Source organism: Arabidopsis lyrata, assembly GCF_000004255.2.
Source record: "Arabidopsis lyrata subsp. lyrata unplaced genomic scaffold ARALYscaffold_6, whole genome shotgun sequence".
Lineage (NCBI taxonomy): Eukaryota > Viridiplantae > Streptophyta > Magnoliopsida > Brassicales > Brassicaceae > Arabidopsis > Arabidopsis lyrata.
Genome location: NW_003302550.1, coordinates 21405758 through 21432142, shown reverse-complemented (window position 1 = coordinate 21432142; position 26385 = coordinate 21405758). Strand labels below are relative to the sequence as shown.

General features: G+C 37.6%; 5 protein-coding genes and 1 pseudogene across 5 annotated transcripts; all 6 read right to left on the bottom strand.

Annotated features, from left to right (window-relative positions):
- Nucleotides 1-97: 97 nt before the first annotated feature.
- Nucleotides 98-3983, bottom strand: LOC9308682 (plant UBX domain-containing protein 8). The gene is made up of 11 exons (XM_021022291.1): nucleotides 3801-3983; nucleotides 3160-3221; nucleotides 2551-3046; nucleotides 2363-2449; nucleotides 2175-2290; nucleotides 1834-2029; nucleotides 1532-1708; nucleotides 1273-1437; nucleotides 807-950; nucleotides 663-719; nucleotides 98-392 (listed from the first exon to the last, which is right to left on the bottom strand). Exons 1-11 carry the CDS (start codon nucleotides 3882-3884, stop codon nucleotides 285-287), a joined length of 1692 nt encoding a protein of 563 aa, XP_020877950.1. The 5' UTR covers nucleotides 3885-3983; the 3' UTR covers nucleotides 98-284.
- A 113-nt stretch (nucleotides 3984-4096) lies between these two features.
- Nucleotides 4097-6587, bottom strand: LOC110227604 (annotated as a pseudogene).
- On the bottom strand, nucleotides 4601-5458 carry LOC110227427 (putative ATPase, plasma membrane-like). Its single transcript, XM_021021523.1, has 3 exons — nucleotides 5300-5458; nucleotides 5049-5225; nucleotides 4601-4957 (listed from the first exon to the last, which is right to left on the bottom strand). The coding sequence occupies exons 1-3, from the start codon at nucleotides 5456-5458 to the stop codon at nucleotides 4601-4603; spliced, it is 693 nt and encodes a 230-aa protein (XP_020877182.1).
- Nucleotides 6588-12050: 5463 nt separating the features above from the next.
- Nucleotides 12051-12717, bottom strand: LOC110227426 (ATPase 3, plasma membrane-type-like). Its single transcript, XM_021021522.1, has 3 exons — nucleotides 12514-12717; nucleotides 12311-12433; nucleotides 12051-12218 (listed from the first exon to the last, which is right to left on the bottom strand). The coding sequence occupies exons 1-3, from the start codon at nucleotides 12715-12717 to the stop codon at nucleotides 12051-12053; spliced, it is 495 nt and encodes a 164-aa protein (XP_020877181.1).
- LOC110227605 (ATPase 3, plasma membrane-type-like) lies at nucleotides 12067-14154 on the bottom strand. Its single transcript, XM_021022295.1, has one exon. The coding sequence runs from the start codon at nucleotides 13298-13300 to the stop codon at nucleotides 12767-12769; it is 534 nt and encodes a 177-aa protein (XP_020877954.1). The 5' UTR covers nucleotides 13301-14154; the 3' UTR covers nucleotides 12067-12766.
- Nucleotides 14155-18702: 4548 nt separating this feature from the next.
- On the bottom strand, nucleotides 18703-22831 carry LOC9310781 (protein HAPLESS 2). The gene is made up of 17 exons (XM_002872566.2): nucleotides 22173-22831; nucleotides 21937-22080; nucleotides 21754-21842; nucleotides 21525-21622; nucleotides 21376-21436; nucleotides 21150-21228; nucleotides 20909-21043; nucleotides 20633-20830; nucleotides 20478-20558; nucleotides 20298-20398; nucleotides 20109-20226; nucleotides 19986-20018; nucleotides 19817-19910; nucleotides 19648-19736; nucleotides 19445-19563; nucleotides 19263-19363; nucleotides 18703-19186 (listed from the first exon to the last, which is right to left on the bottom strand). The coding sequence occupies exons 1-17, from the start codon at nucleotides 22353-22355 to the stop codon at nucleotides 18777-18779; spliced, it is 2133 nt and encodes a 710-aa protein (XP_002872612.1). The 5' UTR covers nucleotides 22356-22831; the 3' UTR covers nucleotides 18703-18776.
- Nucleotides 22832-26385: the final 3554 nt, after the last annotated feature.

Here is a 26385-nt window from a genome sequence, read left to right as displayed (position 1 = left end):
TCATGAGGTATTGCTTGAACATGGTAATATCATTTCTGGTTGCTTTTTGGTCTGCAGACACAAAGCTTCTTGATTCACAAAACACCAAATTATAAGAAAATCGAAGATGATAAAAATTATACTAGAGAACGAGAGAGCCAGAGATTAGGCAGTAATGTATACTGTATGTACAACTGGAAAACGGTTTTATAGATTATAATCGCACCAACAATTACTATTCTTGTATAGAAAGAAGTAATAACTTAAAAATTAAAGAGTCTTATATTTAAGAACTTTAAACTTGCTCAGATAAGCTCAAGGAACAGTGCTTCTTGTTTGCTGGTCAATCCAAGATCGTTCAGAGTTGACTCACTTTCTCCATCCCCAAACGCTTTCCTCGGATATGGCCTCACCTGTTTCACCACACCAAAACTTCAGACCTTGACAGATGCTGACTGATTTTGGACCAAACCGGTTAAGCATATCATTTTTGCTTTACATTATGGCACAGCTAACCGCTGGCTGGCCTAGCCACAGGGCCAGGATGGATCGAGTCTAGAGTCTAAACCACACTGGGTCATTGACCTCATTCAGAAATTGGAACCGGCACTCATAACTTCCTATAAGCAGGGTTCTATTCGACAAAAGAGAGAGATCTATTTATAGAGAGGGAGAAGATTTACCAGTCTGTAAGTGTTGGGTTTGACCACTCTGGCAATGTCTATAAAGTTGAAAAGAGACTGCAATACAGCGCAACTAACGGTCATTGACGGATATAATTTAAGTAATGCAAAATCAAAGTGAAATGGACTTTTGGGAAAACTGACTTGGAGTTTGTCGGATTTAAGGAACCGGCGGCCACGGCGTGTGCCATCCGGCATCCGGATTAGAAGGGTAATGGCATTCTTTTCATCTGCTTGGGGCTCCTTAGGTAGAGACGCTTCTTTTGCATCTAGTTGCCTTTCTAGCTCCTGCAACAAAATTCAGAGGAAAAAACCGTGATCAGTTACAAGAGAACTGCTTTCACTAACAATTGTGTTAAACCAGATTATTTTTCATAATCATTGTATGGTACAGAGACCACCCAACACAGCAACGGTAAACCAGATTATGGTATAGATATCCATATTTCTAAAGCAGGCATGGGGTTTCAAAGTTGCATGTGTTTAGGCTGATCTTTCTCTATCTACTAGAAGGAATCTCGGTATCAATCCGCAGTCAAAAAATTTACAAAAAACTCTGTTTCAACGCGGATTTAGAAAGAGAGTTTATATATGAAAACAGAAGCGGCACCTGTTCCTCCTCGAGTTTTCTTTGAACTTCTTCCTCTTTTTTCTTTTCTTCCTCCAGAAAAGCCTTTCTAGCAGTTTCTTCATCTAGCTGACGTGCCTCAGCATCTCTTATGGATTTCATTTCTTTATCTCGGTCAGCTTGCAGGGATGCAAGATACTCATCATCCTGCACGATGTAGCAGCTTACGTATATTATTATCACCCATAACCCTCAATACAATAAAGGGATTTAGTCAGGCAGCTAGTAAGAGGTGCCTAACCTGCTGTTCCCGTATTAACCTCTGAGCTGTCAGCGAAGGTGAGGGTGGACGGGGTTGTGCCCACGGCTGAGGAGGTATATATGGACGATGATTATATCCAGTTTCAGGAATGCCACCAAACATGGCTGCCTCGAGCATGACAGCTTCATCATGTTCCTCAGACGAAATGCCTCCCCACTTGAGCATACACAATAGAGTATTAGCAATGGCAAGGACTAGCTACTCAAGGATTCTTAGCAATAAGTAATACTGGAATTCTAGTCTGCTTTCACTGTAATTAACAAAACAGATTTAACGGATACCTCAGAAGGAAACCCACTGCCACGCTCCGCTGGATTAATACTTGCACCTTCTTCTTCAGGACTCTCACTCCGGGAACGATCAGCGTTAGGTGGAGCCAGAGATCCAGATGCTGCACGTCTTGGCCTGTGTCTAACAAGAGGTTGCTCATCAACATCATCAGAGTCATCATCAAATGGTGAGCTAGGTGCTGCCAATCTAGACAATACAAAAGACAATTTGTTAGACCTTGATTTTTGACAAATATCAGTTGACAAAATGCTTGACAGAAGTTTTTGCAACTGCAGATATTAAGCTCAGAGATAACACAGTAGCAAAGCTTTACAGAGAAGAATCAACAAACCTTCCGTTCAGGGCTTGGGTATCCTGAGGTCCTTGAGCAACAGCCATTTCAGAAGTTCCTATTTCTGAGGTTGAGGGCATAAGCCCTTGATTGCGCAAAACTTCTTCCTCTGCTGACTGCACTAACTTATGTTAAAAGAGATCAAAAGGAAGATGGTAGCAAAAATAAAAGAGAGGAGACAACCAGACCTTCAGTGACATTGTAACAGCTTTTGCTATGTCATCATCATCTTCCACGTGAGGTGGCCTTTCTTCAAGCAAAGGGTTATTTGATCCCTATAAAACAATATAAAAGCACATAAATTTAGCTACTTCATTAAGCCAAAAAAAAACACAAGACAAACCCCAATACTGCCCATTCTCTTAGAGAAGCTTACCTCAGCCTCCTTCTTTGAGGCCTCAATGGCAGCTCTGATCATTTCTTCTTCTATATCATTGTAATCTTGATTATTATTGGCTTCAGAACCAGCAGGTCTGTCTTGCCTACTTCGTCCCATTGGTGCAAAAGGAATATCATCATCACTCTCTTCGTCTATAATAACAGTTCCTTGGGTAGCTGGAGCCTGAACATGTGTTGTTTCTGTCACATCCTCAATAGTAGGAGCATCACTAGATCGTCCTGATGGTCCACTGCTATCCTTAACCTCGATTGGTATCTGTCTAACCTCTCTGGGATGACTAACAAACGGAGGGCGTGGCATAAGAGGATCGTTATCAAATATACTTCTAGCAAAGTCTGAATCCAAAAGCGAAAAGGGACGGCCCATTGTTCTAGCTGCATTGAACATAGATAAAGGAGACTGTGGAGCCGGAATCACATCATCTATATCCATTTCATCATCACGAGAAATATTAACCGGCGCTTCACTTACTCTGCACAACGAGCATAAAAACATACCAGACAGAAAAAAAATGATAAATTTGCAAGAGAGAAAGATAACAAAAAGGTAGAAAAAATCATTAGTGAGATGGATGTCATATCATACACATTTCGATCTCCCTCGCCGAAATATGCATTCACAGCTTGATTAAGATCACCACGATGTTCCTGCATAAGATTTGAAAAAAAGAAAAGAAAAATTAAACATAGTGATACTAATACAGATACATATCAACCTAATCAAAATAAGGCAACCATGAAGACAACAAAAAATAAACCAAACTTTCCTAATTCGATACTAGCATAAACCACTCTACAACCAGCTCTCAAAATTCGAAGAAAAACTCTGTCAACATTGGTGAAAATCATATAATCATCAATGAACAAGTACTAAACATGATCAACGCGATAATTCAGGGGAAATGTCGAGCTAAAGAGCAATGTAAGAACAAAAACCCTTCTAGAAACTCAAACAGATCATCCAATGACCTAAAATTCTGAAAATCAACTTCGATTACAACCCTAACCATCACCAATTGAAATAACTGTGCGAGAGAGACGAACAAAACGAGTGAGAGAAAAGCATCCTAATAATCAAACGATCGTACTCTCATCGTTACTTTCACTTTCTATTTACCGATTCCAACAGATTTCGAAACCAAAACAAAATAACATCTCAAAATCATAGAGAATCACGAAGAAGGAGAAAAGGATAACAGGAATCGAGATGAGTAAAATTCGAATCACCTCGAGTTTCTGAAGAGCGACGGCCTCTGAAGCGCCGGTGATGCTGATGAAAGTGTCGATTGCTTCCTGATTCGGTGTCGCCATAAGAGAGAAGAAGAAGATTTGGAGAATCACACGAGCTTTTTGGTTCGCAACAAATGATTGTGAAACTTTGGAGTGAGGAAGGGGAAAACAAAAAGATGATGTTTGTTATGTATTTTCTTTGTGTGTGAAAATTGCAATGAAATTGGGATTAGATCGGCGAAACTCGTCGTTTTACAGATCTTTTATTTTATTTTTAAGTCAATTTTATCTCTTTTGGGCTTTTTTTTTTTTATGTGAATTTGTGTGAAAAGCCTTGAAGTTTCTCTATTGTTCTAAGATGATTATTAAAAGTGCAGGACAATTGTTACTAGTTAGTCAATATTGATAAATACATTTAAGTTTCAAAAGAGTATTTCCTACATTATAGGTTTATTATAATACTATATAATTGTAATTTTAGTTAATTCATAAATCAAAAAAAAAAAAAAGTTAATTCATAAATCAAATAGAAAATCTTGGTCAAACAATTTAATTAGAGTTACAAAAAGGGTTTAATTTAATCAGTATCCAATTTAAGCAAACACTTAAAATAAACCAAATTAGAATACGGTATAATATTAAAACTGTGCATTAAATTAAAATGCTAATTTTTATTTGACTAAACATATATATTTTAGTGGTATTTATGAGAATTGTCCTTTTCAATAAACAAATGATAAATTAAAGAAAATTACACCAAAACCAAAAAAATAATTTTTTTAAAAAAACAAAACAAATTAGACCGCACAATGCACTCTCGAGCCGTTCGATGGAGTTGACACTCCCATGAGTGGAGTTGACACTTCCATGACTGAGTATTTACCATTTAGTATCCGACCAATGATGCAAGATGGATTGGTGAGGATTCTCCAGCTGAGTTTTGTTGCATCATTGTTCAAAACCAAGTGTACCTTGTTGTCAATGAGATAATCCCAAGCTTTTCCGGTTAATATATAACGGATCGTGAATTTTATCAGGTCTAATGGAAGATAGAAGTTGATGTTGTAGAGCCAAATAACACCAGCCCATTCCCATCCTATTCCCTCGATTCTCGCAGTTTCCCAACTTGCGTAAACCGCGATTATTGTTGCATACTGCAAGGTCAATATTATGAATCATTGAAGAGACTTTATGAAATGAAATAAAGAATAAGAAAAGAAACAGAATCATGTTTTGTATACTTACAAATTGTGATGCCATGAAAGACATAACCAAGAGTAGTATTTCAGGCCATTCTGCGAAAGACCAGCTTCTCGATCGAATCATGAAGTTAAGAGCTTGGCTCATAATACTGACTTGTAAGTATAAAGCAGACATCATCTCAGGTTCATTGCCTCTCAAGTCTTTCACGTTGAACATTCTCTACATAAAAGAAAAACAAGAGTTTATATATTATGTTTGTCTTATGATTTGAATAGAGATTTGCTTATACATACCGGGAAAAAATCGGTTCTGTATGCAGCCCAAAAGAACACAACAGTCACTAAAGCCATGTAGCTTCCAAGAACAATGCCGGTTGCGAGGATCTCTTTAAGTTTCCAGCTATCTTGTGTAGGAGAAGGATTAATGACTCTGTCGTCTGAGAGAGTACTCATGAACCCGCTGTTGAAACATCCTGTTGAGTAATTAATAATGTTTATTATTGTTTGTTTTTCAGAGCTAATAGAGAAATTTTTTAAAGAGAAAAATCTCACCTTCGTTGAAGATAGCAATGGCCAAAACTAAGAATGGTGAAAAGTCGAACTTCCATATTAAAGTGATGAACATAAACCCAAACTGTAAAAAAAAAAGGCACAAAGTGAGATTATATATATAAACAAAGAGATTATTTATTTAATGATATACCCTTAAATAAAACATACAAGATTTGATTACTTACCACAACACGGATGGTTATTGAGACTGCATAAATCTGTTAAAGAAAGAACATTAATTAGAACAAGTGAAATTGGTGAAAAGGTTGTGTAGTTTTAATAAGAGCATGTACACTTACTGTGTAGTGATTCATTTGTTGCAAAAGGACTCGACTAGTTAGAACCGCGTTGATGATAACACTGAGTCCAGGCTCAGTGAGAACGATATCAGAAGCAGCTCGTGCAGCTTCAGTAGCATCCGCAACAGTGATACCGATATCCGCTTTCTTCAACACAAGAACATCATTCATTCCATCACCAGTCATACCACAAATTTGTCTCTTGCAATTTCTTCACAATTTCGTATTTGTGCTTTGAATGAATTTGGCAAGGATATAGAAAGAGAGTGTTACATAGAGAGAGAGAGCAGTTTTGTATTTCGGAACCGAAAAAAGAGCTCTTAAACAAACCTGGAAAGACACCAGCAAAGCCATCAGCATTCTCAATCAACTCATCAACAGTAAGGTCACCGATGCTTTCGTCTTTGTGGTTACCGAGTAAAGAAGTGGATGGGTACATGTTTGTTCCCATACCAATTCTACGTCCAGTCTCTTTCGCAATAGCAAGTTGATCACCTATAAAACCAATGGAAACATAAGGAAAAAATCTCGGTGTTTTGCAAATAGCAAAGTCGAAAAAGTAAAGATATTAACCGGTAATCATCTTCACGTTGACACCGAGGTCTAGAGCTCTTTTAATGGTTTCTGCACTATCATGTCTTGGAGGATCAAACAAAGGCAATACACCAACTAATTCCCATGGACCACCAGAGCTTTCTTTTGTTCTCTGAGGTACAGTCTGTAACAAAGAAACACAAAAATTACAAAAAAAAGTTTAAAGAAATTTGTTACAATGAGAAAAATTGTTGCGGGTGGGGGATATAATTGAAAGAGTGCTGACGTGGCGAGAGACATAACAGGCGACTAGGGTTTTTTGCGTATCCACCAAGTATGCCGCAGCCGGCCGCTGCTCCGGTCATCTCCGGGGAGGGTGTGGCACCGGTGATAGATCTGGTTACGAGTCAACTGGTTTTTGAGAGTCAGGAGATGGGTTCGAAGGGTCTGCTGGAGGGTGCAGTTCAAGGTTCAGGGGATTTGGGTTGCGATACTCTTGGAAAAGATTCAGAGCAGGGAACTTCTTCTCAGCAAGTCGTTCCACCACAGATTTCAGAGGCGGTGGCTCCGCCAGTCAAAAAGACGTGGCTGAATGTAGCAAAAAAGCACGTTTTCACTAAGCAAAAGTTCGTGATTGATGCAGTCGATGGGCAGGAGAGAGTTGTTGTACCAAGGGAGGTGTTCAACGGAGCAAAGCCACTATGGGAGGACTTCTTAATAGGTCGGTTTTTGAGCACAAAGGCGCCTCATGTTGGAAAAATTCACATGATTGTGAATAAAATATGGAGAATGGGAGACAAAACCTCACTAATAGATGTCTATGAAGTCAATGCAACAACTGTTAAGTTTCGCATTCGGAATGAGGCTATGAGGCGGCGAGTACTCAACAGAGGAATGTGGAACATTATGGATATACCAATGGTGTTATCAAAATGGACACCGTTTGCTGAAGAATCACAGCCGGCTATGAAATCAATTCAATTATGGGTCACACTTTCAGATGTCCCTCCAACATTGTTTACAAATAAAGGGCTAGAATTTCTAGCTAGTGCCGTGGGGGAACCGGTTAGGTTACACCCTAAAACATAAGCTTGTGTGAGTTTTGATGAAGCTCAGATATTAGTGAAAGCAGATTTAACAAAAGATCTACCGAAAGAGTATGTATTCACGGGAGAGGAAGAAGGAGAGCTCGATGCAGTGGTAAAATACTCTTACCCTTGGCTTCCACCTCGATGTGGTGGGTGTGGTAAATGGGGTCACAATACAGACACTTGCCTCGCGGCGGAGAAAACTAATCAAGAAATCAAAGAAACAGCTTCAAATCCTATTAAGGTCGCAGAACAGAACAGTTTTGCAACTCCTCCAACTGCAGGAACTGTTATTGGAGATGTACTAGAAGTAAGTAAGGAAAAAACAGTTCTTGAAGGGGAAAATGCAGTAGATTCAGGGGAAGGTGAGGGATGGATAACCCCCAAATCTACTCATAGTCCGGGGAAAAAAACAGAGGGGTTGCGATATGGAGAAGTCTCCATTCTCTCTAATACATACTCTGTTCTAAGCGAGAAAGAGGACCATGAAGTGCTACCTAGCAGATTTGAGGAAAGTAAGGAGTTGGTGGACGTGCAGGAGGAGCAGGATGAGGAGATAGTAGCAGCTGCAACCACATCTCATACTTTGCCGGACCAAAACAAAAGGAAAAATTCAGACGCTAAGTCGAGGGGGACAAAAGACTTGCCTCTCCGACCCTCTCTGCCTAGAGAATCAAAAACTGCTCATAAAACAATCTCAAATCCTTCCACTCTTTTGGCTAGGCTTCCACCTAGTGGTCAGAGTCAGAGGATCCCTACAAAGCATCATTAAATGTCGAGTTTCTTCTGGAATGTTCGTGGTCTAAATGAAACTTCAAAGCACTCTGTGATACAGAAATGGGTACGAGAACAAAGTTTTCAATTCGGGTGTCTACTTGAAACACGCGTCCAGGAGAATAAGGCTCAGGAGTTGAGTGAGAAGCTGTTTAAGGGGTGGTCGGTGATGACAAATTATGAGTTTAATAGACGAGGACGTATTTGGGTCGTTTGGAAGAGTAATGTCAGACTTAGTCCTTTCTACAAAAGTGGCCAGTTAATAACATGTTCAGTCAAACTTGAAGATCAAGAAGAGGAATTTTTTTGCTCTTTTGTTTATGCATCGAACTTTGCAGAGGAGAGAAAAGGTTTATGGGAAGAATTGAGAGATCACAAGGATTCTCCGATAATTCGCAGCAAACCATGGATCATTTTTGGAGATTTTAACGTGATTATAGACATGGAGGAGCACTCAAAAGGAGATATCAATCCTGTGGTGACTAGTGGTATGCGAGACTTTCAAAATGTGGTGACTTATTGTGATATATCAGACATGGCATCACATGGACCTCTGTTCACGTGGAGTAATAGGAGAGATAATGATCCAATACTAAAGAAACTTGACAGAGTGATGGTGAATGAGGTATGGACCCAGGCTTTCCCACATTCGTACAATGTTTTCGAAGCAGGAGGGTGTTCGGATCATTTACGTTGTCGGATTAGCCTTAACGATGGTGCGGGAGAAATCGTAAAAGGTCCAAGACCTTTCAAATTTGTCAATGCAGTCATAGAAATGGAGGAGTTTCAACCAATGGTGCAGGAGTATTGGTCACAAACAGAACCCCTTTTTATGTCTACATCAACTCTGTTTCGTTTTTCTAAAAAGCTCAAGGCATTAAAACCAGGGATTCGTAATCTTGCAAGGGAAAGAATGGGAGATTTGGTGAAGAAATCTAAGGAGGCTTATGATTCTTTGTGTCAAAAACAGGAGCTAAATCTTTTAAACCCTTCCTTGCAGACAATGGAGGATGAAACAGAGGCCTATAAAAGGTGGGAAAAATTGGCCAGACTAGAGGAGAATTTTTTGAAACATAAATCAAAGCTTCATTGGTTGGATATAGGTGACCAGAATAATAAAACTTTTCACAGGGCAATAATGACAAGAATGATGCAAAACACGATCCGAGAAATTCAAAGGCAAGATGGTATTGTCACGAAGGCTCCAGAGGAAATTAAGGGCGAGGCTGAGAGATTTTTTAGAGAATTTCTCCAACTAATTCCTAATGATTACGAGGGGGTTACGGAAGATGAGCTGAAAACACTATTGTCTTTTCGATGTTCATTGGCAGATAAGGGAATGCTTACTAGTGAGGTCACTATGGAGGAGATAAAAGGAGTTTTGTTCTCCATGCCGAAGGACAAGTCACCGGGTCCGGACGGATTTACAAGTGAATTCTATAAGGCAACATGGGATATCGTTGGAGAAGAATTTGTTTTAGCGATAAAATCTTTTTTTGAGAAGGGCTTCCTGCCAAAGGGAGTGAATTCCACAATTCTGGCACTTATACCCAAAAAGTTGGAGGTCAAAGAAATGAAAGATTACAGGCCAATATCTTGTTGCAATGTGATATACAAAGTCATCTCGAAAATCTTGGCAAACAGACTCAAAAAGCTGCTGCCATCATTCATTGCCGGAAATCAATCGGCGTTTGTACAAGATAGACTTCTGATAGAGAATCTACTACTTGCAACAGAGCTTGTTAAGGACTATCACAAAGATTCAATTTCGGGTCGATGTGCAATAAAAATAGATATTTCGAAGGCCTTCGATTCAGTTCAATGGTCTTTCCTTCAGAATGTGCTTGCTGCCATGGATTTTCACCCGGAATTTGTGCACTGGATTATGCTCTGCATCACCACGACCTCGTTCTCGGTTCAGGTTAATGGTGAACTAGCAGGTTTTTTTCAGAGTTCGAGAGGGTTGCGACAAGGCTGTTCTCTATCTCCGTATCTTTTTGTCATATGTATGGATGTTCTTTCTCGAATGCTGGATAAAGCTGCTGCGGCTAGACAGTTTGGTTATCACCCAAAATGCAAGACACTTGGTCTAACACATCTTAGTTTTGCGGACGACATCATGGTACTCTCGGATGGGAAAGTTAGATCCATAAAAGGAATAGTGACGGTTTTTGATGAGTTTGCTAAAAAAATCTGGTTTGAGAATAAGCATGGAGAAGTCAACCATATACATGGCTGGACAATTGAACACAACTCACCAGGAAATTCAGGATCAGTTTCATTTTGAAGTAGGTAGTCTTCCGGTAAGATACCTCGGCCTTCCCTTACTCACAAAGCGACTCACTACCACAGATTTCAGTCCGCTAATAGAACAAATTAAGAGAAAAATTAGTTCTTGGACAGCAAGGTATCTATCATTTGCAGGCCGACTTAACTTGATAAGCTCGGTTATTTGGAGTCTTTGCAACTTCTGGTTATCTGCATTTCGTCTACCTAGAGAATGCATACAAGAAATCGACAAAATCTGCTCATCATTTCTCTGGTCTGGGCCAGATTTGAATTCACGAAAAGCAAAGGTAGCATGGGATGATATATGCAAACCCAAGTCAGAAGGTGGTCTCGGGCTAAGATCTTTAAAAGAAGCGAATGATGTAAGCTGCCTGAAGCTTATATGGAAAATTATCTCTCCTGGAAACTCACTATGGGTTAAGTGGATAGAGAAGTTTTTATTAAAGAAGGATACCTTCTGGTCTGTCAAGAACAACACAACAATAGGGTCTTGGATGTGGAAGAAACTATTAAAATTCAAAGATTTGGCAAAGACCTTTTGTAAGGTGGAAGTGAACAATGGCTCACGCACATCATTCTGGTATGATGACTGGTCAACTCTAGGCCGGCTGCTTGGGAAGTGGGAAAAAGGGGTATGCTTGATATGGGTATAAGTAGACACCAGAAGGTGGCTGAAGCATGGGAGGGTCATCGTCGCCGTCGGCACCGATCGGACCTGTTAAATCAAATGGAGGCAGAGTTAGCAACCAAAAAACAGAGCAGAAATGAAACAGAGGATATAGTTTTGTGGCGAGGAAGGAACAATGTATACAAACCAAGATTCTCAACAAAAGACACATGGAATCTCACTCGCACTGAGGGTACCACGGTCAGTTGGCACAAAGGAGTTTGGATCAAACATGGAACACCAAAGTTATCTTTCTGTGTTTGGCTAGCAGCTCGAAATCGACTGTCAACCGGAGATAGAATGATTCAATGGAACAGGGGAGTTTCGGTGACCTGCTGTTTTTGTAACAACGCAACAGAATCCCGAGACCATTTGTTCTTTGCCTGTGGCTACATATCTCAAATCTGGGAAGCTCTAGCAAAAAATCTCTACAAAACCCGATACTCAACTAATTGGTATTCTCTCCTCAACACAATCTCTGCAGGTTGGAATGACAGAACAGAGAGCTTTGTAGCTCGGTATGTACTTCACGCCACCCTCTACTCCATCTGGCGGGAAAGAAATGGACGCAAGCATGGTGATCAACCAAACCCAGCTCATCTCCTAATCAAATGGATTGATAGGCAAGTGAGGAACAGACTCTCCTCAATCCGAAAAATGGGTGATAGACATTACGATAAAAGCCTCCAAATCTGGTTTCAAGCAAGAAGCTAGGCTCATAGACTTCAATCTCTGTTCTCTTATCAGCTCATGTTTAAGCTACAGTTGCACTTGTTGTAAAAAAGACATTTTTTCTTTTGAATTTAATTTAACATTTAATTCAAAAAAAAAAAAGAAATTTGTTACAAGATGTAACATTTTCCTTTGCACAAAAAAAAACACAAAAGATGTAACATTTTCCTCACCTGTCTTGCAACAGCTAATGACCCGAGTCCACGCACAGCGTACTTATCGGTTGCAGAGCGGACTCTCTTCCTCAGATCAGCTCTTGCGTTGCAAAGATCAAGAATCTGAATCATCAAAGAATCCGTTTTTACGGTTTAGTCATTAAATAGAAACAGTATAATGTACTAAAATGTAAAACAGAATTAGTTTTAGTTACCTGCTCTGGAGCTCCTTTGCTAACTCGATGCCAATTTCCGTTGTCATCGATATAAGTTAAACCCGTTCGCTTATCAACTGGATTGAATGGTAAGAATTGAATTTCTATAATTCTAGCTCTTGCCTGACAATGAGAAAAAGATTACATTTTCTTCAAGAACGAAAACAGAGGAAAAACAGAGTTTTAAAATTTATTATACATACCTCTTTTGGATCAGCAAGCATTCCAACCATAGCGGTATCAATAGCATCTTGATTCTCTGTTCTTGAAGCTCTCGCAGCGAGAAGCAAAACTTGTTCTTTCTTAACGCCTTTAGCATAAACCTCAATCAATTTCTTTTCAACACTAAGCTTGTTGAGGGTCAAAGTCCCGGTTTTATCGGTGCACAGCACATCCATACTGGCCATCTCCTCAATGGCGGTCATTCGTTTCGTGATAAGTCCTTGGTGATACAACCTACGAGACCAAACAGCCATTGTCAGAGAGAGCACAGTAGGCATTGCAAGGGGGGATCCCACCAATCAAAAGAACCAGAAGATTGTCGATTCCGTCTCTGAAGTTTCTGCGCTGGATCAGGTACATCACAACGAGCTCGATCAAAATACCGATGGCTATGGAAATTATGCAGAAGCTTCCAACTGCTGATACAACTTTCTGGAAATGTCCAACTTGGTTTGGTGTACTGTCGACAACCGCTTTACCAAAAATCGTGTGGACTCCAGTGGTGATAACAACTGCTTCCATCTCACCTTGCTTGCAGGTAGAACCGAAGTAAACTTCTTCTCCTGGACCTTTTGTCGCGGGAAGGGATTCTCCGGTTAGAGCAGATTGATCAACTTTTAAATCATCGCCTTCGAGAAGACGTGCATCACAAGGAATGATATCACCAAGCTTGATGCTCACGATATCTCCAGGAACAAGAATTGAAGCTTCTTGCTCTGACCATTTTCCATCTCTTAGAACCTTGACAACAAAAGCAAAAATATACATTGTGAAACTTCTATTTCTATCGTTTACTTATGGTCCTCCTCTTCCAATTGTGGACCGCTAGATTCTTTTTAACACCAAGACACTATATGAAAACAAGTAGGGTACTAAAAATCTACTCATTTCATAGACAACATAACTAAACCACCCGCGTATTGCGCATGCCATTACCTAGTATACGCGAAATATAAACGCAAACAAACAATCAAATCGAGATATGTCGAGTATAAGAACAATGAAGCAAAGAGAAGAATGAAGGGAGTTTATAAAGAAGACCTTTGTTTTCGGAGAAAGAGCAGCAACAGCATTTCCGGCATTGTCTTCTATTATGAGATAGCTAAGTACTGTAAGTACTGTGTTCAACATTAAAAGAAATACAATACCGATAAATATTTGCCAACCCGGTGGCCTTCCATCTCCGTTAGCCAACGCAATAGCCATGATTGCAGTCCCTACCATGACCCAATATATAGGGTTAAACAATAAACTGAAGAACTTGTTTTCCTGTTGTTAATTGGAAACCACCAAAATATAGTTAGCGACTTTAATTATTGCTTAAGCCACACAAAACTTATATGAAAGTTTTCTTTTTACCTCCTTCTTCTCGAGCTTGTTGGGACCAAAGATCTTGAGTCTTTTTTGTCCTTCTGCTCCAGATAAACCTTTTCTGCTGCATTTCAACTGCTTGAAAACTTCTTCAATTGGGATTTTATCCTGCAATATAATATGAACAGTTGAACACGATAGAATTATACATAAAGAATAATGTCAAAGTAAAACTACTACTAACATTGATACTACTGCTTTATTTGTAAATAACTACTTAACCTAATTGTAACTAAAGTTCCGGCAGTAGCTAGCTATATTAGAATTGCATTATCTAGTAGAACAAAAAGGTAAAGAGACAAAGGTGGAAAACACCAAAAAACTATAATATTTAATAATTTTCAATGGATTCTTTTATCATGGATTAAAACAGAAATTCTCGAGCTAAACATGATATAAGAAGTTCAACGATCGAATCGATTGTAAGGAGAACGTCACAACTCACAAGCTAAAAACTAGAATGTATAAGAAACCTAATTTAGTCGAACCGTTAAGTAAGAAAACATATATATTGAACTTTCCTTACGTAAATTCATTAAACAATTTAAATAAACGCAACGGTTACTGAAGGGTTGTCCGACTGCTCGGTGACCGAATCAGAGAAGTTTTGACCGCTTTTCCGAACTTAAAGAAACAACAAAATTACAGAGTAAAAAGAAGAAAAAGAAATTTTCACGTTTGTGTTAAAAAAAAGATTTGTTCTCACCGTTTGGCAAAGTGAGATTTGCTTCTCACGTTTTGACATTTAAGCCAATTATGACGAAAATGCCCCTAAGGAGTTAAACCAAACGACACAGTTACTTTGCGGTTTAGTTTCTTTTGGTTTTGAATTAAAACAAAAAACAAAATTTTCAAGAAAACGAAGAAGAACAATGACAGAGAGACGGAGAGATTCGAGAGAGAAGTAGAAATCAGTTCTGAATTCATTCATCCATATTCGTTTTCGACATCCCCGTTCGAATTGTCCGCTACTTGATTTGAGGCATCGCATTGAACTCCAAAAACCGGCGAAGAGAAAGTTGCAGGTTTTCCGGCGAAGAGGAACTGAGAAACCTCCGGCGAGATAGCAACCTTCGAAATGGCTGGGAAAAAAACAAACGACGAAGTAGATACTCAGGTGGAAGATTAATGACGGCTGTAAATTTAGGGTTGCAGAAGTAGATAATACTCAGGTGGAAGATGACTGCACAATTACAATTATACCCTTCAGCGAATTTCTTCTGTGTACGTACATGTGAAGTAGTATATGTACATGTGTCGAATAATCAACTTTAATTACGTAAACCAATGATGCTTTATAAATCACGTACACGTTAATTAATATACGTACACGTTTCTAATAATCAACTGAATTTTTATGCTAGCCCCACAGTAAGTTGAGTGTCACCAACATTCCTGACATATCTTATCCCATATTTCTCAACAAAAAATCAGTCCACTTGTTGTAATGTAATTTTTGCCATTACCTTTACTATTGTTCATAGTCGTCATCTTTATCGTCCTCTTTCTTCTCTTCGTCATCCTCATCTTCTTTCTTTTCATCCTCTTTATCGCCCTCTATTTTTTCTTCCTCATCTACTTCTTCATTGTTTCGACCTCTGACCCATGGTTAGTTTCATCAGCAATGCTATTCATCATGCACACACTATTCACACTATCCTTAACGGGTTGGAAAAAACGATACAATTTACACTTAGATTGCTACTATGAATAAAAAGAATGTTCCAATCTCACTTGTTTGTGATAGTTTTACTTCTCTCCTGGCAAGACGCTACACATGGTGGTAATAACACCATTCTCTCTGTCATGATCACTACCTCGTTTCTCACGTACACAGTATTACATGTTTACGTACATAGTCTCCAATGGATGTACTTGTGTAAGTTAACTTTCCTAATATGCATGTGTATGCACCTATTTACGCTAGTACATTGTCTCAACAATGATATTTGTATCGTCCTTAACATACATAGTCATCATGATAATTAATACTAGCCCTAAGCATTAAGATATTCGGTTTGGTTTCCATGGGACTCATTTGGTACCGGGTATTTAGAGTATAGGGATTTCCCGCAAAAATTTGTCTTTCCATATTGTACTATTTTACTCCTTTCTTATCAGTTAGATATTGGTTAAATTGTCGAAGAAAAAAGAAAAATCATCATCGAGTCTCTTCGGCTTAGTGCTTAGCATTGTAGAAAAACAATTATACACTTCGTAAGACTCATTCACATTCACTAAACTGTACTTTGATTCAAGTAATATCCCCTTTGATGATCCTCCAATACCAAACCATTACCATGCACTTCACCTCTACCATGTCCATATGTATTCGTGTTGGTCAAATATTCACCTTCATATAATGCCTCGTCTACACAGTAATTAGTGTACTTACAATCTTCCAAATCATGTCATATCTCCCAGTTAGGACTAAAAGATGGTTGAATGTCACCATCTTTTAAAAATCATCGATGCTTTTTCTATCACATACATGTTCAGTAGTGTACGTACACGTTTCTAGTATATGATATGAATTACCTTATTAGTTTCATAGTCGGATGGTGTTACCATTTTCCCCGACATTTCCTATTGAATATTTATCAATAACAAAATTAGTCCACTTGTTATAATCGCAATCTTCATTATTAGCGTCTATAGTCGGTTCTAAGACATTCTTCCCATCCACTTGATCCGTCATTGTCCTCGTCATCTTCATCGATGTTTTCGTCGTCCTCCTCATCCCCATCCTCCTCTTTTTCGTCATTTTATCATTCTTTTCAACATCTTTATTGTCATCTACTTCTTCTTTCTCGTCTACGTTCTTATTGTTTTTTTCACATTTGGAGCCTCCGATATGGTTTTTGTTGTGTTTTCACCTCTAACCAATGATTGGTTTCATCAATGTTGGCTTTCTATCATGCAAACACTATTCACACCTTTCTCGAAGTGTTGGATAAAAGGACACATATATATATACACTTGAATCTCCACTAAGAATAAAATAAAATGTATCCAACCTCATTTGATTGTCAATGTAGACATAGGGGCGTTTATGTTCAATCATCATCGACATTATTAGCAGTATCCAGTAATTAATTTTTGGATGAAATTTAGTAGACTTCAAGCTAAATAACACACATAACGTACACGTCAGATTCGTGTACGTCATATTTTCTTTAACACGTACATATCTACCATACTTTTCTTCCTCAACTAAAAAATCCATCGTCGCCCTGATGATCATCATACCCATCACCATCTTCGGTGTCCTCCTCCTCTTCATCCTCATCTGTTTTATCTTCTTGTACGTCGTCTTGTTCATCTACGGCCTCATTATTTGCATCCACATTTGAAGCCGCTATGATAGGATTTGGTGTCTTTACACTCCCACACACACGGTCACTTTCAGCATCATCACCATCAGTCCTAGGGACATTATTCCCTAGTGCCTTGACGGTTGTAATGAAAGAGACAAACAAGTTGACACTAGGATCCCCACCACGAATCAAAAAGAACGTATCCGGGCTCATTTAATTGTCAATGTAGAAAGAAGGGCGTTTACTTTCTATCATCACTGACATCTTTCCCGGCATCCAGTAACTAATTATTGGATTGCATTCGGTGGACTTCAAACTGAAAACCTCGTATAATGTACGTACGAATTCCGTGTACGTCATGTTTTCCTTAACACGTACACAACGACCAAACCAGCCTTCCCATGGTTCAAATTTCCATTCTTCTTCTTTGCATCTCCACTCACCCACCATAGTAAATACGGGAATATCCATTACCCACCTGCATCATAAATTCAGCAGAACCCCATTAAATGCAAATTAAAGCATGATTATATCTACAAAAAACAAAAAGAATTCCCAACTACACACTTATATACATAAATCTATCCTCATTTAGCATTTTCAACTAAAAAAATTGGAAATCAAAATATTCTGGGTTTTTATATAAAAACAATGTTGATTTCGAACACAATCAAGACTCTAGTGTGTTATAACAAAAAACTTCTTAACCAATTTCATTACTTACACGATCAATGCTTGTCTTGGCTCCAAACTTTGTAAATCAAGAAGATCAAAACTTCTCCAGCATCACATTCGTTCAGACTAATTTGTTTGTTTGATGGATCATGTTTATCTCTTACAACTATTCACACATATAAACTAATATTAGAAAAAGTAATGATGACTTTTGCATTAATTGTGACATGAGTCATGTCTAAACTTTTTGGGCATTAAATCCTGATGTCTCATTGTTTTTTAATGTTATTAATCCCCATTTTTCACTGTACAGCCGCAGAAATCAATTAAAAACGAAAATATATTGCCTAACCGGAACAGTGTACGTAATTGAACCGCATAACTGAACCGTACAGTGAACAGTACATCGTTCCGTTGGCAGGGGTAAAATGGTCAGATTTTAGCTAAATTGTCAAAACTTGAAAACCAATTTTCACTTTGCCAAAACATGAAATTAAAACATAGACTTATGCCCTACCATGCAATTTACCAAAAAGGCAGTGTATATCTTGTTCTAACCTTTTTTTTAAAAAATAAATTGTTTTATTATTAACATCATTTTAAATTGTTTTTTTATTCTACTTTTAAAGCGTATATACTGTAGTTTTGTGTGATTCTTTACTTCTTCTTTTTAAAAAAAAAAAAAATATGAGAATTATTTATTAACAAAAAGATTAAATTTTATGGGACATGTTATTAGCATTAGCAATACACACGCACAATATCTCACATATGCAATTTCAGTATATATCCCTATATATTACTGTGGAATAATCATAGTCATATCATATAATATTAATATACAAATGTGCTTCTTCCACATTGTCACTGAATTCAGAGTCTTAACTCTCACGTAGCCTTTGTCTCTTCCGTCTATCCACGTGCACATCACGTGGCAGGACGATCCCGTGCTTGGCTCGTCTACGCTGCTTCTGTTTGCTATCTTTATGGACTCGGTGAAGTTGGTGGTAGTAGTGAGACTCGTTGTGGTCACGTTCAAGCATATTCTGCAAAACGTCGTCGTCTTGGTTATGGTGGTGTTTGTGTCTCTTGTGTGTTCTACGATGATGATTATGAGTTTTGACACCATGCCGATGCTGGCGATGGTGATGGTGATGACGGCGGTTTATAGCGTCTTCTCTAGTGGGTGGTAACAATCTCCGATGATGGTCTAAGTCGAAATGATCTTCCCACCAATCGTAGAATGGATCAAAGAGTCCCTTTTGGTGCAAGAGCCAGAGAAGGACACAAGCTGTGAACAAACAAAACCGTTTATTCGGGTTATTGTGTTAGCGAGTTGTGGTTGCGGTTGTGGTTGAAATGCTTACTGGTTGGGATGAGAGCGAGGAGAAGGCCGAACATAACCATCCAGCTCAAGCAAACGTATTGAATGTGGCAGCTGAAGTCGAAGAAACTCGAGCATTTGTTTCTGCAGAGATAAATGATTGGTTCAGTTTGCAAGTTATCATTATTATTCTCAAAGAAGTTAAGTTAGGAGAAGTGTGTAAACCTGCAAGTGTCTCCGGTGATGAAATCGACTAAACCATTGATGAGTTTCGTCCACATTATCCTAATCGAATCAAAGAAACCTTTAGGACGAGTCTCTGGAATTTGAAATGGATTAGTAACCTGCATATTAAAGATATTGGTCAATCAAATGATCAACATTGACATTAATCAAAAATCGTTTTTGAACTTTATTGTAGAAGGAACCTGAGTTCCATTGTCGAGTACAGTAGCCGTTGTGCTGAATTGACACTCGGCTCTGTCTACTTCGCTGAACAGAGAATCCTTGAGTATAGCTACACAAAGAAAATAGAGCATTGTTGATGTAAGGAATCAGGGGATTGTAAGAGAAGGTGAGTGTTGTGTAAGGAATCACCTGTGCATATATATTTTGCAGCCTGATCTTTCGTCGGGTACAGCTTAAAAGATCGAGTTGTAACCGCTTTTGGTTTTATAATGAAGAATTGCTCCTGAAAACATTATCAGTTTGTAACACTCCTCTAACAATGCTTCTTCTTAGAAGATTAATTGAGAGTTAGAGTTACCTCAACAAAAGCCACGCCTTTGGAGCAATCAAACTGCACAGGAGGAAACTAGATGCGATTAATATATCGAGCAACATTTTTTTAGTATCAAACTATCAGCTAGGATTCAGTTTTAAAGATTACCGTTAAGCTATAAGATGCTTCTACTTCACCTGTATTCTTGGTTGTAACTGCAGCAACTCCGAATTGTGTAAGTGCCTCGAATGTCGGTATAGCTATGTTTATGATCTTACCAGGGCTCCTGCAACCACAAATAAAGTTACTTACTTTTACTTTGTAATCAGCATTTCCAAACAGTTAAAGACTTTTAACCTCTGGAAAACGTATTCAATATCATCAGCTCTTAGTTCTATCATCAGATTTGTGTTAAGTGTTTCTGTGACTCCAATGGAGAACGAGTGAGGCCCCGCGTTCTGCATCATGTAGAGGAAAATGCGATAAGGGCGGTGAAAAATCTTATGGTTTATTAATTCAGAGCATAGGAAACGTAACTGGATGTTGATTGATCCTCTCAAATCTTCCTTCCAGTCCATATAAAGGAAGTTGGTTTCGGTTGATCCGGTTAATATCTGCCTGAAATATACTTGTTATTGGTGAAACAATGGCACAATATGGTATTTATAAAGCTATAACTTATAATTACTTACCTCACGGAAGTTCCATAGTTGATTATGCAAGCAACTCCAATATGGTGAAGAGCAGAAATTTGGTTGACTATTAAAGGCTTCATAGCCAACACCGATTTTATTACATTCTAAGCCATCCAATGTAAATCTCAATCTCTCAAGGAGCATCCACATTGAGTAATTTGCGCCTAAATTCCCTGGTTGTCCCGCTACAGCCGCCTTTTTTCACCAGAAGAATTCATTTTTGCATTACTGTGTGGGCGCAAGTTAGAAGATATCAAGTGGATAAGTAGGTACCTCTCTTGGGATTACAAGATAGAAGTCCTCGAAAGAAGGAATATTTGTGTAACCAGCAAAGTCTCCTATGAGATTAACCTTGAGGAAATTATCATTTGCAGTAGCTGTCCTATTTTCAGGACCAATGATCACTTCCTGCGATTAAAAACAGAATAGTAAGGCCGAGTAACTTGGGAGCAAAACCAACTTAAAAACAGAAGTAGAAGAAGAAGAAGAAGAAAGATTAGTGAAGTAAACATACTGAAACTCTAGTTCCTGTTTTTAACTCAACCCGCACACTAAATCCTAGTGACCGTTGTCCAATGCTGAAAACATGGAACCTAGAAGAGAGAAATCAAGTGGCCAAATTCAACAAGGGTAAGTGCACCAAAGAAAAAACCATAGAGTCCAAATCCACATAAGGATAAAGTAAATTCTGTATCTTGAAGATAAGATCATCCAGTTGAAAATCATGTCATGATCCATACCAGTCACCTGGAAAACGAAGGCAATGAGCGGTATTTGCCTTCCCTTTTATCATCTTATCAACTAACCAAAGTCAAGGGAAGAAATAAGAATCCAAATCTTCTTTAAAAGAAACAAAATAAGGAAAATGTTAAACCAAAGAAACACATACAAATATCTCCACAAGATGAAGGCATTCTTCGTTGCGGTCCACATGGACAACATATAGGTTGAGTCTGCTCCAAAACATTGCCCTTCTCATCTCGCAACCTGTATGATCATCACTAAAAAATTACTGAAACTGAAAGATACTCAACAATACCAACAAGTGATCAATTCTGGTCCCCATCACAGTAAGGAGACCACAGAAAGCAAAAAAGAAGAGACTTAAGCATCCTTGCCTCTCACATATTTGTACAATATCAGGTCCAGCATCAGGTTCACACTTTCGAGTCGTAACGCTATACTCTTGAGGCTTGTAAGGTACATCCTAAACCATTTAAAAAGACATTTACAAGTGAGTCAAAACTCAGATTAACCTAAAACTCAAGACCAATTCATGATAATCAAACACAAATTCATACCCTAATGTAAGTAAGATCATAGAGAGCATATGCTGCAGATTTATTCACTGTAATCACCGGTGGAATCCGTACAGTTTGCATATTACTACTCGAATTATCTTCAACTTCCACGATTTCCGCTACGATCGAAGCCTCTCCTCCACTCTAATTTCAATCACGAAAAATCAAAATTGATGAAACTCAAAATCGTATATACATATACTGAACAAAATATAGATGTTAACTTCAAGGCTTACGGATCCACTGGGAACAGCGAGATTCAAGACGATCTTAGTTGAACAATTTAGATTCCCTGAATCGGATGTTTTCTCACACTTCTCCAGCTTTGATTTAGATAAAATCTGGATTCCGTCGACTTCGTTTAACATTCCGATAACAACTCCGGCGATTACACAAGCCATCGCGATCGCGTTCACCATTTTTATTAGAAGTTACTCTCTCTCTCTCTCTCGGAGACGCGAATTGAAGATTGTGTTTTGTATTTGAAGAACTGCTTCTCTTCTTCTTCTTCGTTTTTTTCTAACGGTTGCTTTGGTTTTCTAATCTGAGATTCTGAATCCATTGGACTTAAACCGGAAATTGCAAGTTAACCGATTTAAACCAATTGCAATAACTTTTTTTTTTTTTTGTGACATCCAAATATCCAATTCCAATGCAAACGATTATTACGAGAAAAAAGTGTGCTTTGTTTCTTTTTAATAATTCGTCATGGGCTTCGATACGTGCCAAGCCCAATAATCTTTTCTTCTCGCAAGCCCATTCTCCACAAGAAACACAAATAAATAACCGGAATCGAATATCTAATTGAACCGGGAACCACTAAATCATTGGTTCAATGGATCTCTAGGACCTCAAAATCTATTCCAAATATTTATTCATCTTTTTAGAAATGTTTTAGATTTAATATAGTTTAATATACATTTTTTCTATTCAATTCATTTGTTTCAAACATTTGCTTATATATTTTTCTATGTTTGGCTTATTATTTTCTTATTACTTGCTTATATTTTTTTCAACTTATTTTCTTTACTTTCATATTAAATTTTTCAACAATTATAATGTATCAATAGGGTTGTAATAAAAATAATTTATCATTAAATACATTAAAATAATTTAACGTTTTGCTTTGGCCAGAAAAAATAATATTTTGAATAATATTTTGTATATAAGTATTAATAGCACTATAACTTTAAATTGAAAAAAATTGAGCGGCAAGCCGCCTAACACCTTTCAAAATTTGTTTTGAATTTTTGTAATCGTTGAAAAAGTAATGTTGTTGGGTATGTATGTTTGGATGCAAAATATCAAGAGATCGAAACTGATATATATCACGATTCACGACCAAATTACATCTTTATTTGCTTTAGTTTTGGGAGAAATATTACAAAACTTGGTTTTTTTTTTTTTTTTTTTTTTTGCAAAAACTTGTTTTCCATTTTCTTTTTTTTTTGTCGGCCAAAGATTTAGTTTCATAAAGCCTAAAGGGCAGTTACAGAAGGGGTAAAACCCATTAAGGATACAAACGAAATTTGACGGCCCAACATAAACATAATTGAAAAAACAGATAAAATTAAAAGCAAATTATGTTTTATCGGACGACACGTGTAGAAGACATGTTCTTCTCCAAGCCACGTGTCAAGATTTCAAGCACCACCGTCAAACTCGCCGGACACCGCCGAATTCCGATCAGCCACCGCCAATCAGTCATGGAGCGATGGATATCCTTCTCCCTTCTGCCGATCTGCAATCCAACTGAAGAATAGCACCGAAATCTGCCGGATTTATATGAAGAACACTTCAAAATTGCTCCGGAAAATGCCAACACCGGGGAAGCTCCACCACCGCTACACCCAACTTGATGTAGACTTTGATCCTTCTTTGCTCATACTCTTGAGCAAAAGGAGAGTGACGAAGATATTAATCCTCGAATGATTGGAGAAAAACGGAGAGAGTTTTGAAGAAAGCGGAGATATCGATGAGAGGAGACCAAATGGAAAGAGATCGAAGCTCTTTCCAAGCGAGAGAGAACCGGATTGAGCCGGTAGCAAAAGTCCAGCACTCAGCTGGAATTATTGAATCGCAAAAGCGAAGAAATAAACAAATCTGGTTAAAACCAGAAACAAAGAGTGAAGAGAAGACTCTCTCTCTCTCTAAAAGATACGAGAGCGATAAGAGAGAGAGAAGAGTTATTCACTTTTGATTTTTAACTTGTTTTCCATTTAATCACTCAAAATGTAATACAAGGTTTAGGAGAATAACTATCATATCTGAGACCACAGAGTTAAAAGCTATAAAGAGAAAAATACGATAAACCGACGATAGTTTCATGATAGTTCGGAGACAAAGAATGTATATTGAAAACACAACCACGGAAAAATCCGGAAAGTGGAAATTGGTCATTATAAATAGTTTAAACTTTAAAATTTAAATCAATTATATAAGTTTTAAAAATAATTTTTTTTTGAAAAATTGTTAGAAATACCCATTTTCCAGTACCACTTTTAAAACATATACTCTCCGTAAAGATTTTATCAAAAATGCTCATAAAATTTGATATCTACCCAAAGAAGTGGGTATAACCTTATAAATTTTATGCAAAAACTATATTTATACGTATGTAAAATCGTATAAATACCTTATAAATACTCTATAAATATCTTGTACAATCTTATAAAATACTTTGTAAAATCTTAGAAATATTTTTCAAAACCTTATAAATCTTTATAATACCTTATAAAACTTATAAATACTTGGATCGAGTTTCCAAGTCATAGTTATCATCTAAAAATACTTCATAAACCTTATAAAATATTTTTTTAATTTAATAAATAACATTTTAAAAATTTGACTTCTGCATGAAACATTTTTAAAAAGAGACACCAATACAAACATTTTTTTTTTTCGCGCTAACTTTTGTGCGTGTTTTAGTCTGAAGAAGAAGGCTCCGCCTCCCAGGATTGAGACTCACTATGCAAGAAGAGATGCTCCTGGTCCGTTTTCGTCTTCTGCTTCTGGTCGTCTAGAGCCTCCAGCTCCTGGTATGTTCGCGCCTCCTGCTGCTGGTCCGTTCGCGCCTCCTGGTCCTGGTCCGTTTTACCCTCCTGCGCCTGGTCCGATGTGAGTTGAAATCCAGGTATGGCTTAATAGAGTTGAGATAGTGCTAGAAATGTTGAACTTCAAAGGTTGTGTCTTTGTGGGTTTTGCTCTAAGAGTTTCATGTCAAGCTATCCATACGAGAAAAATGTTTTCTTAACGTTGAAAGAGGTTAAAACTCATATGTAGTGGAGTTTTCGATGTGATTGCTGAGAAAACTCTATCATCCTACAAAATCGGCAAATTATATTTTGTACGTATAGGATGAACATGTTTATTTTTAGGCACATACATATCCAGTATTTTTCTTTGGTTGTCTTTTTAGGCGAATTATATAATTTTGTGGGATATATATCTTGATCTATATCCTACAGACTCGGCGATCCCACTAAAATATTTTCTTGAGCATTTGCATATGGTAACAAATTTGTGGGACGTTATTGAAGTTCATGAAGATCGTAGATTGAAGAAAATACAATGAATCGTTTATCATACACATGCATGCATCAACTATATTCATTTATTTTTCTCAAATTAAACTGACATTGGTTATTATTTTGTACATACAATTGGGAATTTGGAAGTATCTAATATCGTTAACCAAATTAACACTATACTCTCTCTATGTATTTATGAGTTTAATAAAATATGAAAACTCAGGGAACATGGGAAACCGTTATATTTAAAAAAAAAAAAAACTGACACCAATTGATTTTATAAATCTTTTCAAACCATAACTGAAATTCAAATTTAAATCAAACCAAAAAAAAAAACTTAAGCTAACCATCAAAAATATCAGTTTCTTTGTTGAAATTATTTCAAATTAAATGCATATCTTGTGAAAAAACGTCTGAACCGAAACATCATAAACACCACAATTTGGTTTTTTTTTTTTTTTTTCATTTAATAAAAGAATCTCTTGCAGCCCTATATAAGAATTGAGCTTTCTCCAATCTTTCGAACAAAAAAATAATTAAAAAAACAAAACTATGATGAAAGCAAAAGTGTTTATGTTTGTGACAATTTTGATTGTAGTATGCGTAAGTTCGTACAGAACCGCTTCATATCACCTATGTAAACAACATTCCTCAGGAATGACTATTTTGAGCTTTAATTAATTTCGGATGACAAAAAAAAAAAAGATTGTAGTATGCGTGTTTATAAGTGGTATTGATGCAAAATGGCCACCACCAAGATATCTTGAATATCCAAAAAGAGATTTAGGAAATGGATGTAATCCAAGATTTCCAACCGCCGCATGCTATAAGCGCACACCAGCGAATCCATATAGACTTCCAATAGATGCCGCCGTCATATTGATTTCATGCAAACATCATTTTTGACGAAATTTTGGAA

What these genes read in the sequence shown, in the direction of transcription:
- LOC110227605 (XM_021022295.1), bottom strand. Translation starts at nt 13,300, where the DNA reads ATGTATATTTTTGCTTTTGTTGTCAAGGTTCTAAGAGATGGAAAATGG.
- LOC110227427 (XM_021021523.1), bottom strand. Translation starts at nt 5,458, where the DNA reads ATGAGTACTCTCTCAGACGACAGAGTCATTAATCCTTCTCCTACACAA. An exon ending in ACAGAACCGATTTTTTCCCG is followed by an intron (nt 5,226 to 5,299) that starts GTATGTATAAGC and finishes TCTTTTATGTAG; the next exon opens with AGAATGTTCAACGTGAAAGA. An exon ending in CTTTCATGGCATCACAATTT is followed by an intron (nt 4,958 to 5,048) that starts GTAAGTATACAA and finishes TTGACCTTGCAG; the next exon opens with TATGCAACAATAATCGCGGT.
- LOC9310781 (XM_002872566.2), bottom strand. Translation starts at nt 22,355, where the DNA reads ATGGTGAACGCGATCGCGATGGCTTGTGTAATCGCCGGAGTTGTTATC. An exon ending in ATCTTGTAATCCCAAGAGAG is followed by an intron (nt 20,831 to 20,908) that starts GTACCTACTTAT and finishes TGGTGAAAAAAG; the next exon opens with GCGGCTGTAGCGGGACAACC. An exon ending in TGCAAAATATATATGCACAG is followed by an intron (nt 19,737 to 19,816) that starts GTGATTCCTTAC and finishes TTCTTTGTGTAG; the next exon opens with CTATACTCAAGGATTCTCTG.
- LOC9308682 (XM_021022291.1), bottom strand. Translation starts at nt 3,884, where the DNA reads ATGGCGACACCGAATCAGGAAGCAATCGACACTTTCATCAGCATCACC. An exon ending in ACCCAAGCCCTGAACGGAAG is followed by an intron (nt 2,030 to 2,174) that starts GTTTGTTGATTC and finishes TGTATTGTCTAG; the next exon opens with ATTGGCAGCACCTAGCTCAC. An exon ending in TTAAATCCGACAAACTCCAA is followed by an intron (nt 720 to 806) that starts GTCAGTTTTCCC and finishes GCTGTATTGCAG; the next exon opens with TCTCTTTTCAACTTTATAGA.
- LOC110227426 (XM_021021522.1), bottom strand. Translation starts at nt 12,717, where the DNA reads ATGGCCAGTATGGATGTGCTGTGCACCGATAAAACCGGGACTTTGACC. An exon ending in TGCTTGCTGATCCAAAAGAG is followed by an intron (nt 12,434 to 12,513) that starts GTATGTATAATA and finishes TCTCATTGTCAG; the next exon opens with GCAAGAGCTAGAATTATAGA. An exon ending in GCAAAGGAGCTCCAGAGCAG is followed by an intron (nt 12,219 to 12,310) that starts GTAACTAAAACT and finishes TTGATGATTCAG; the next exon opens with ATTCTTGATCTTTGCAACGC.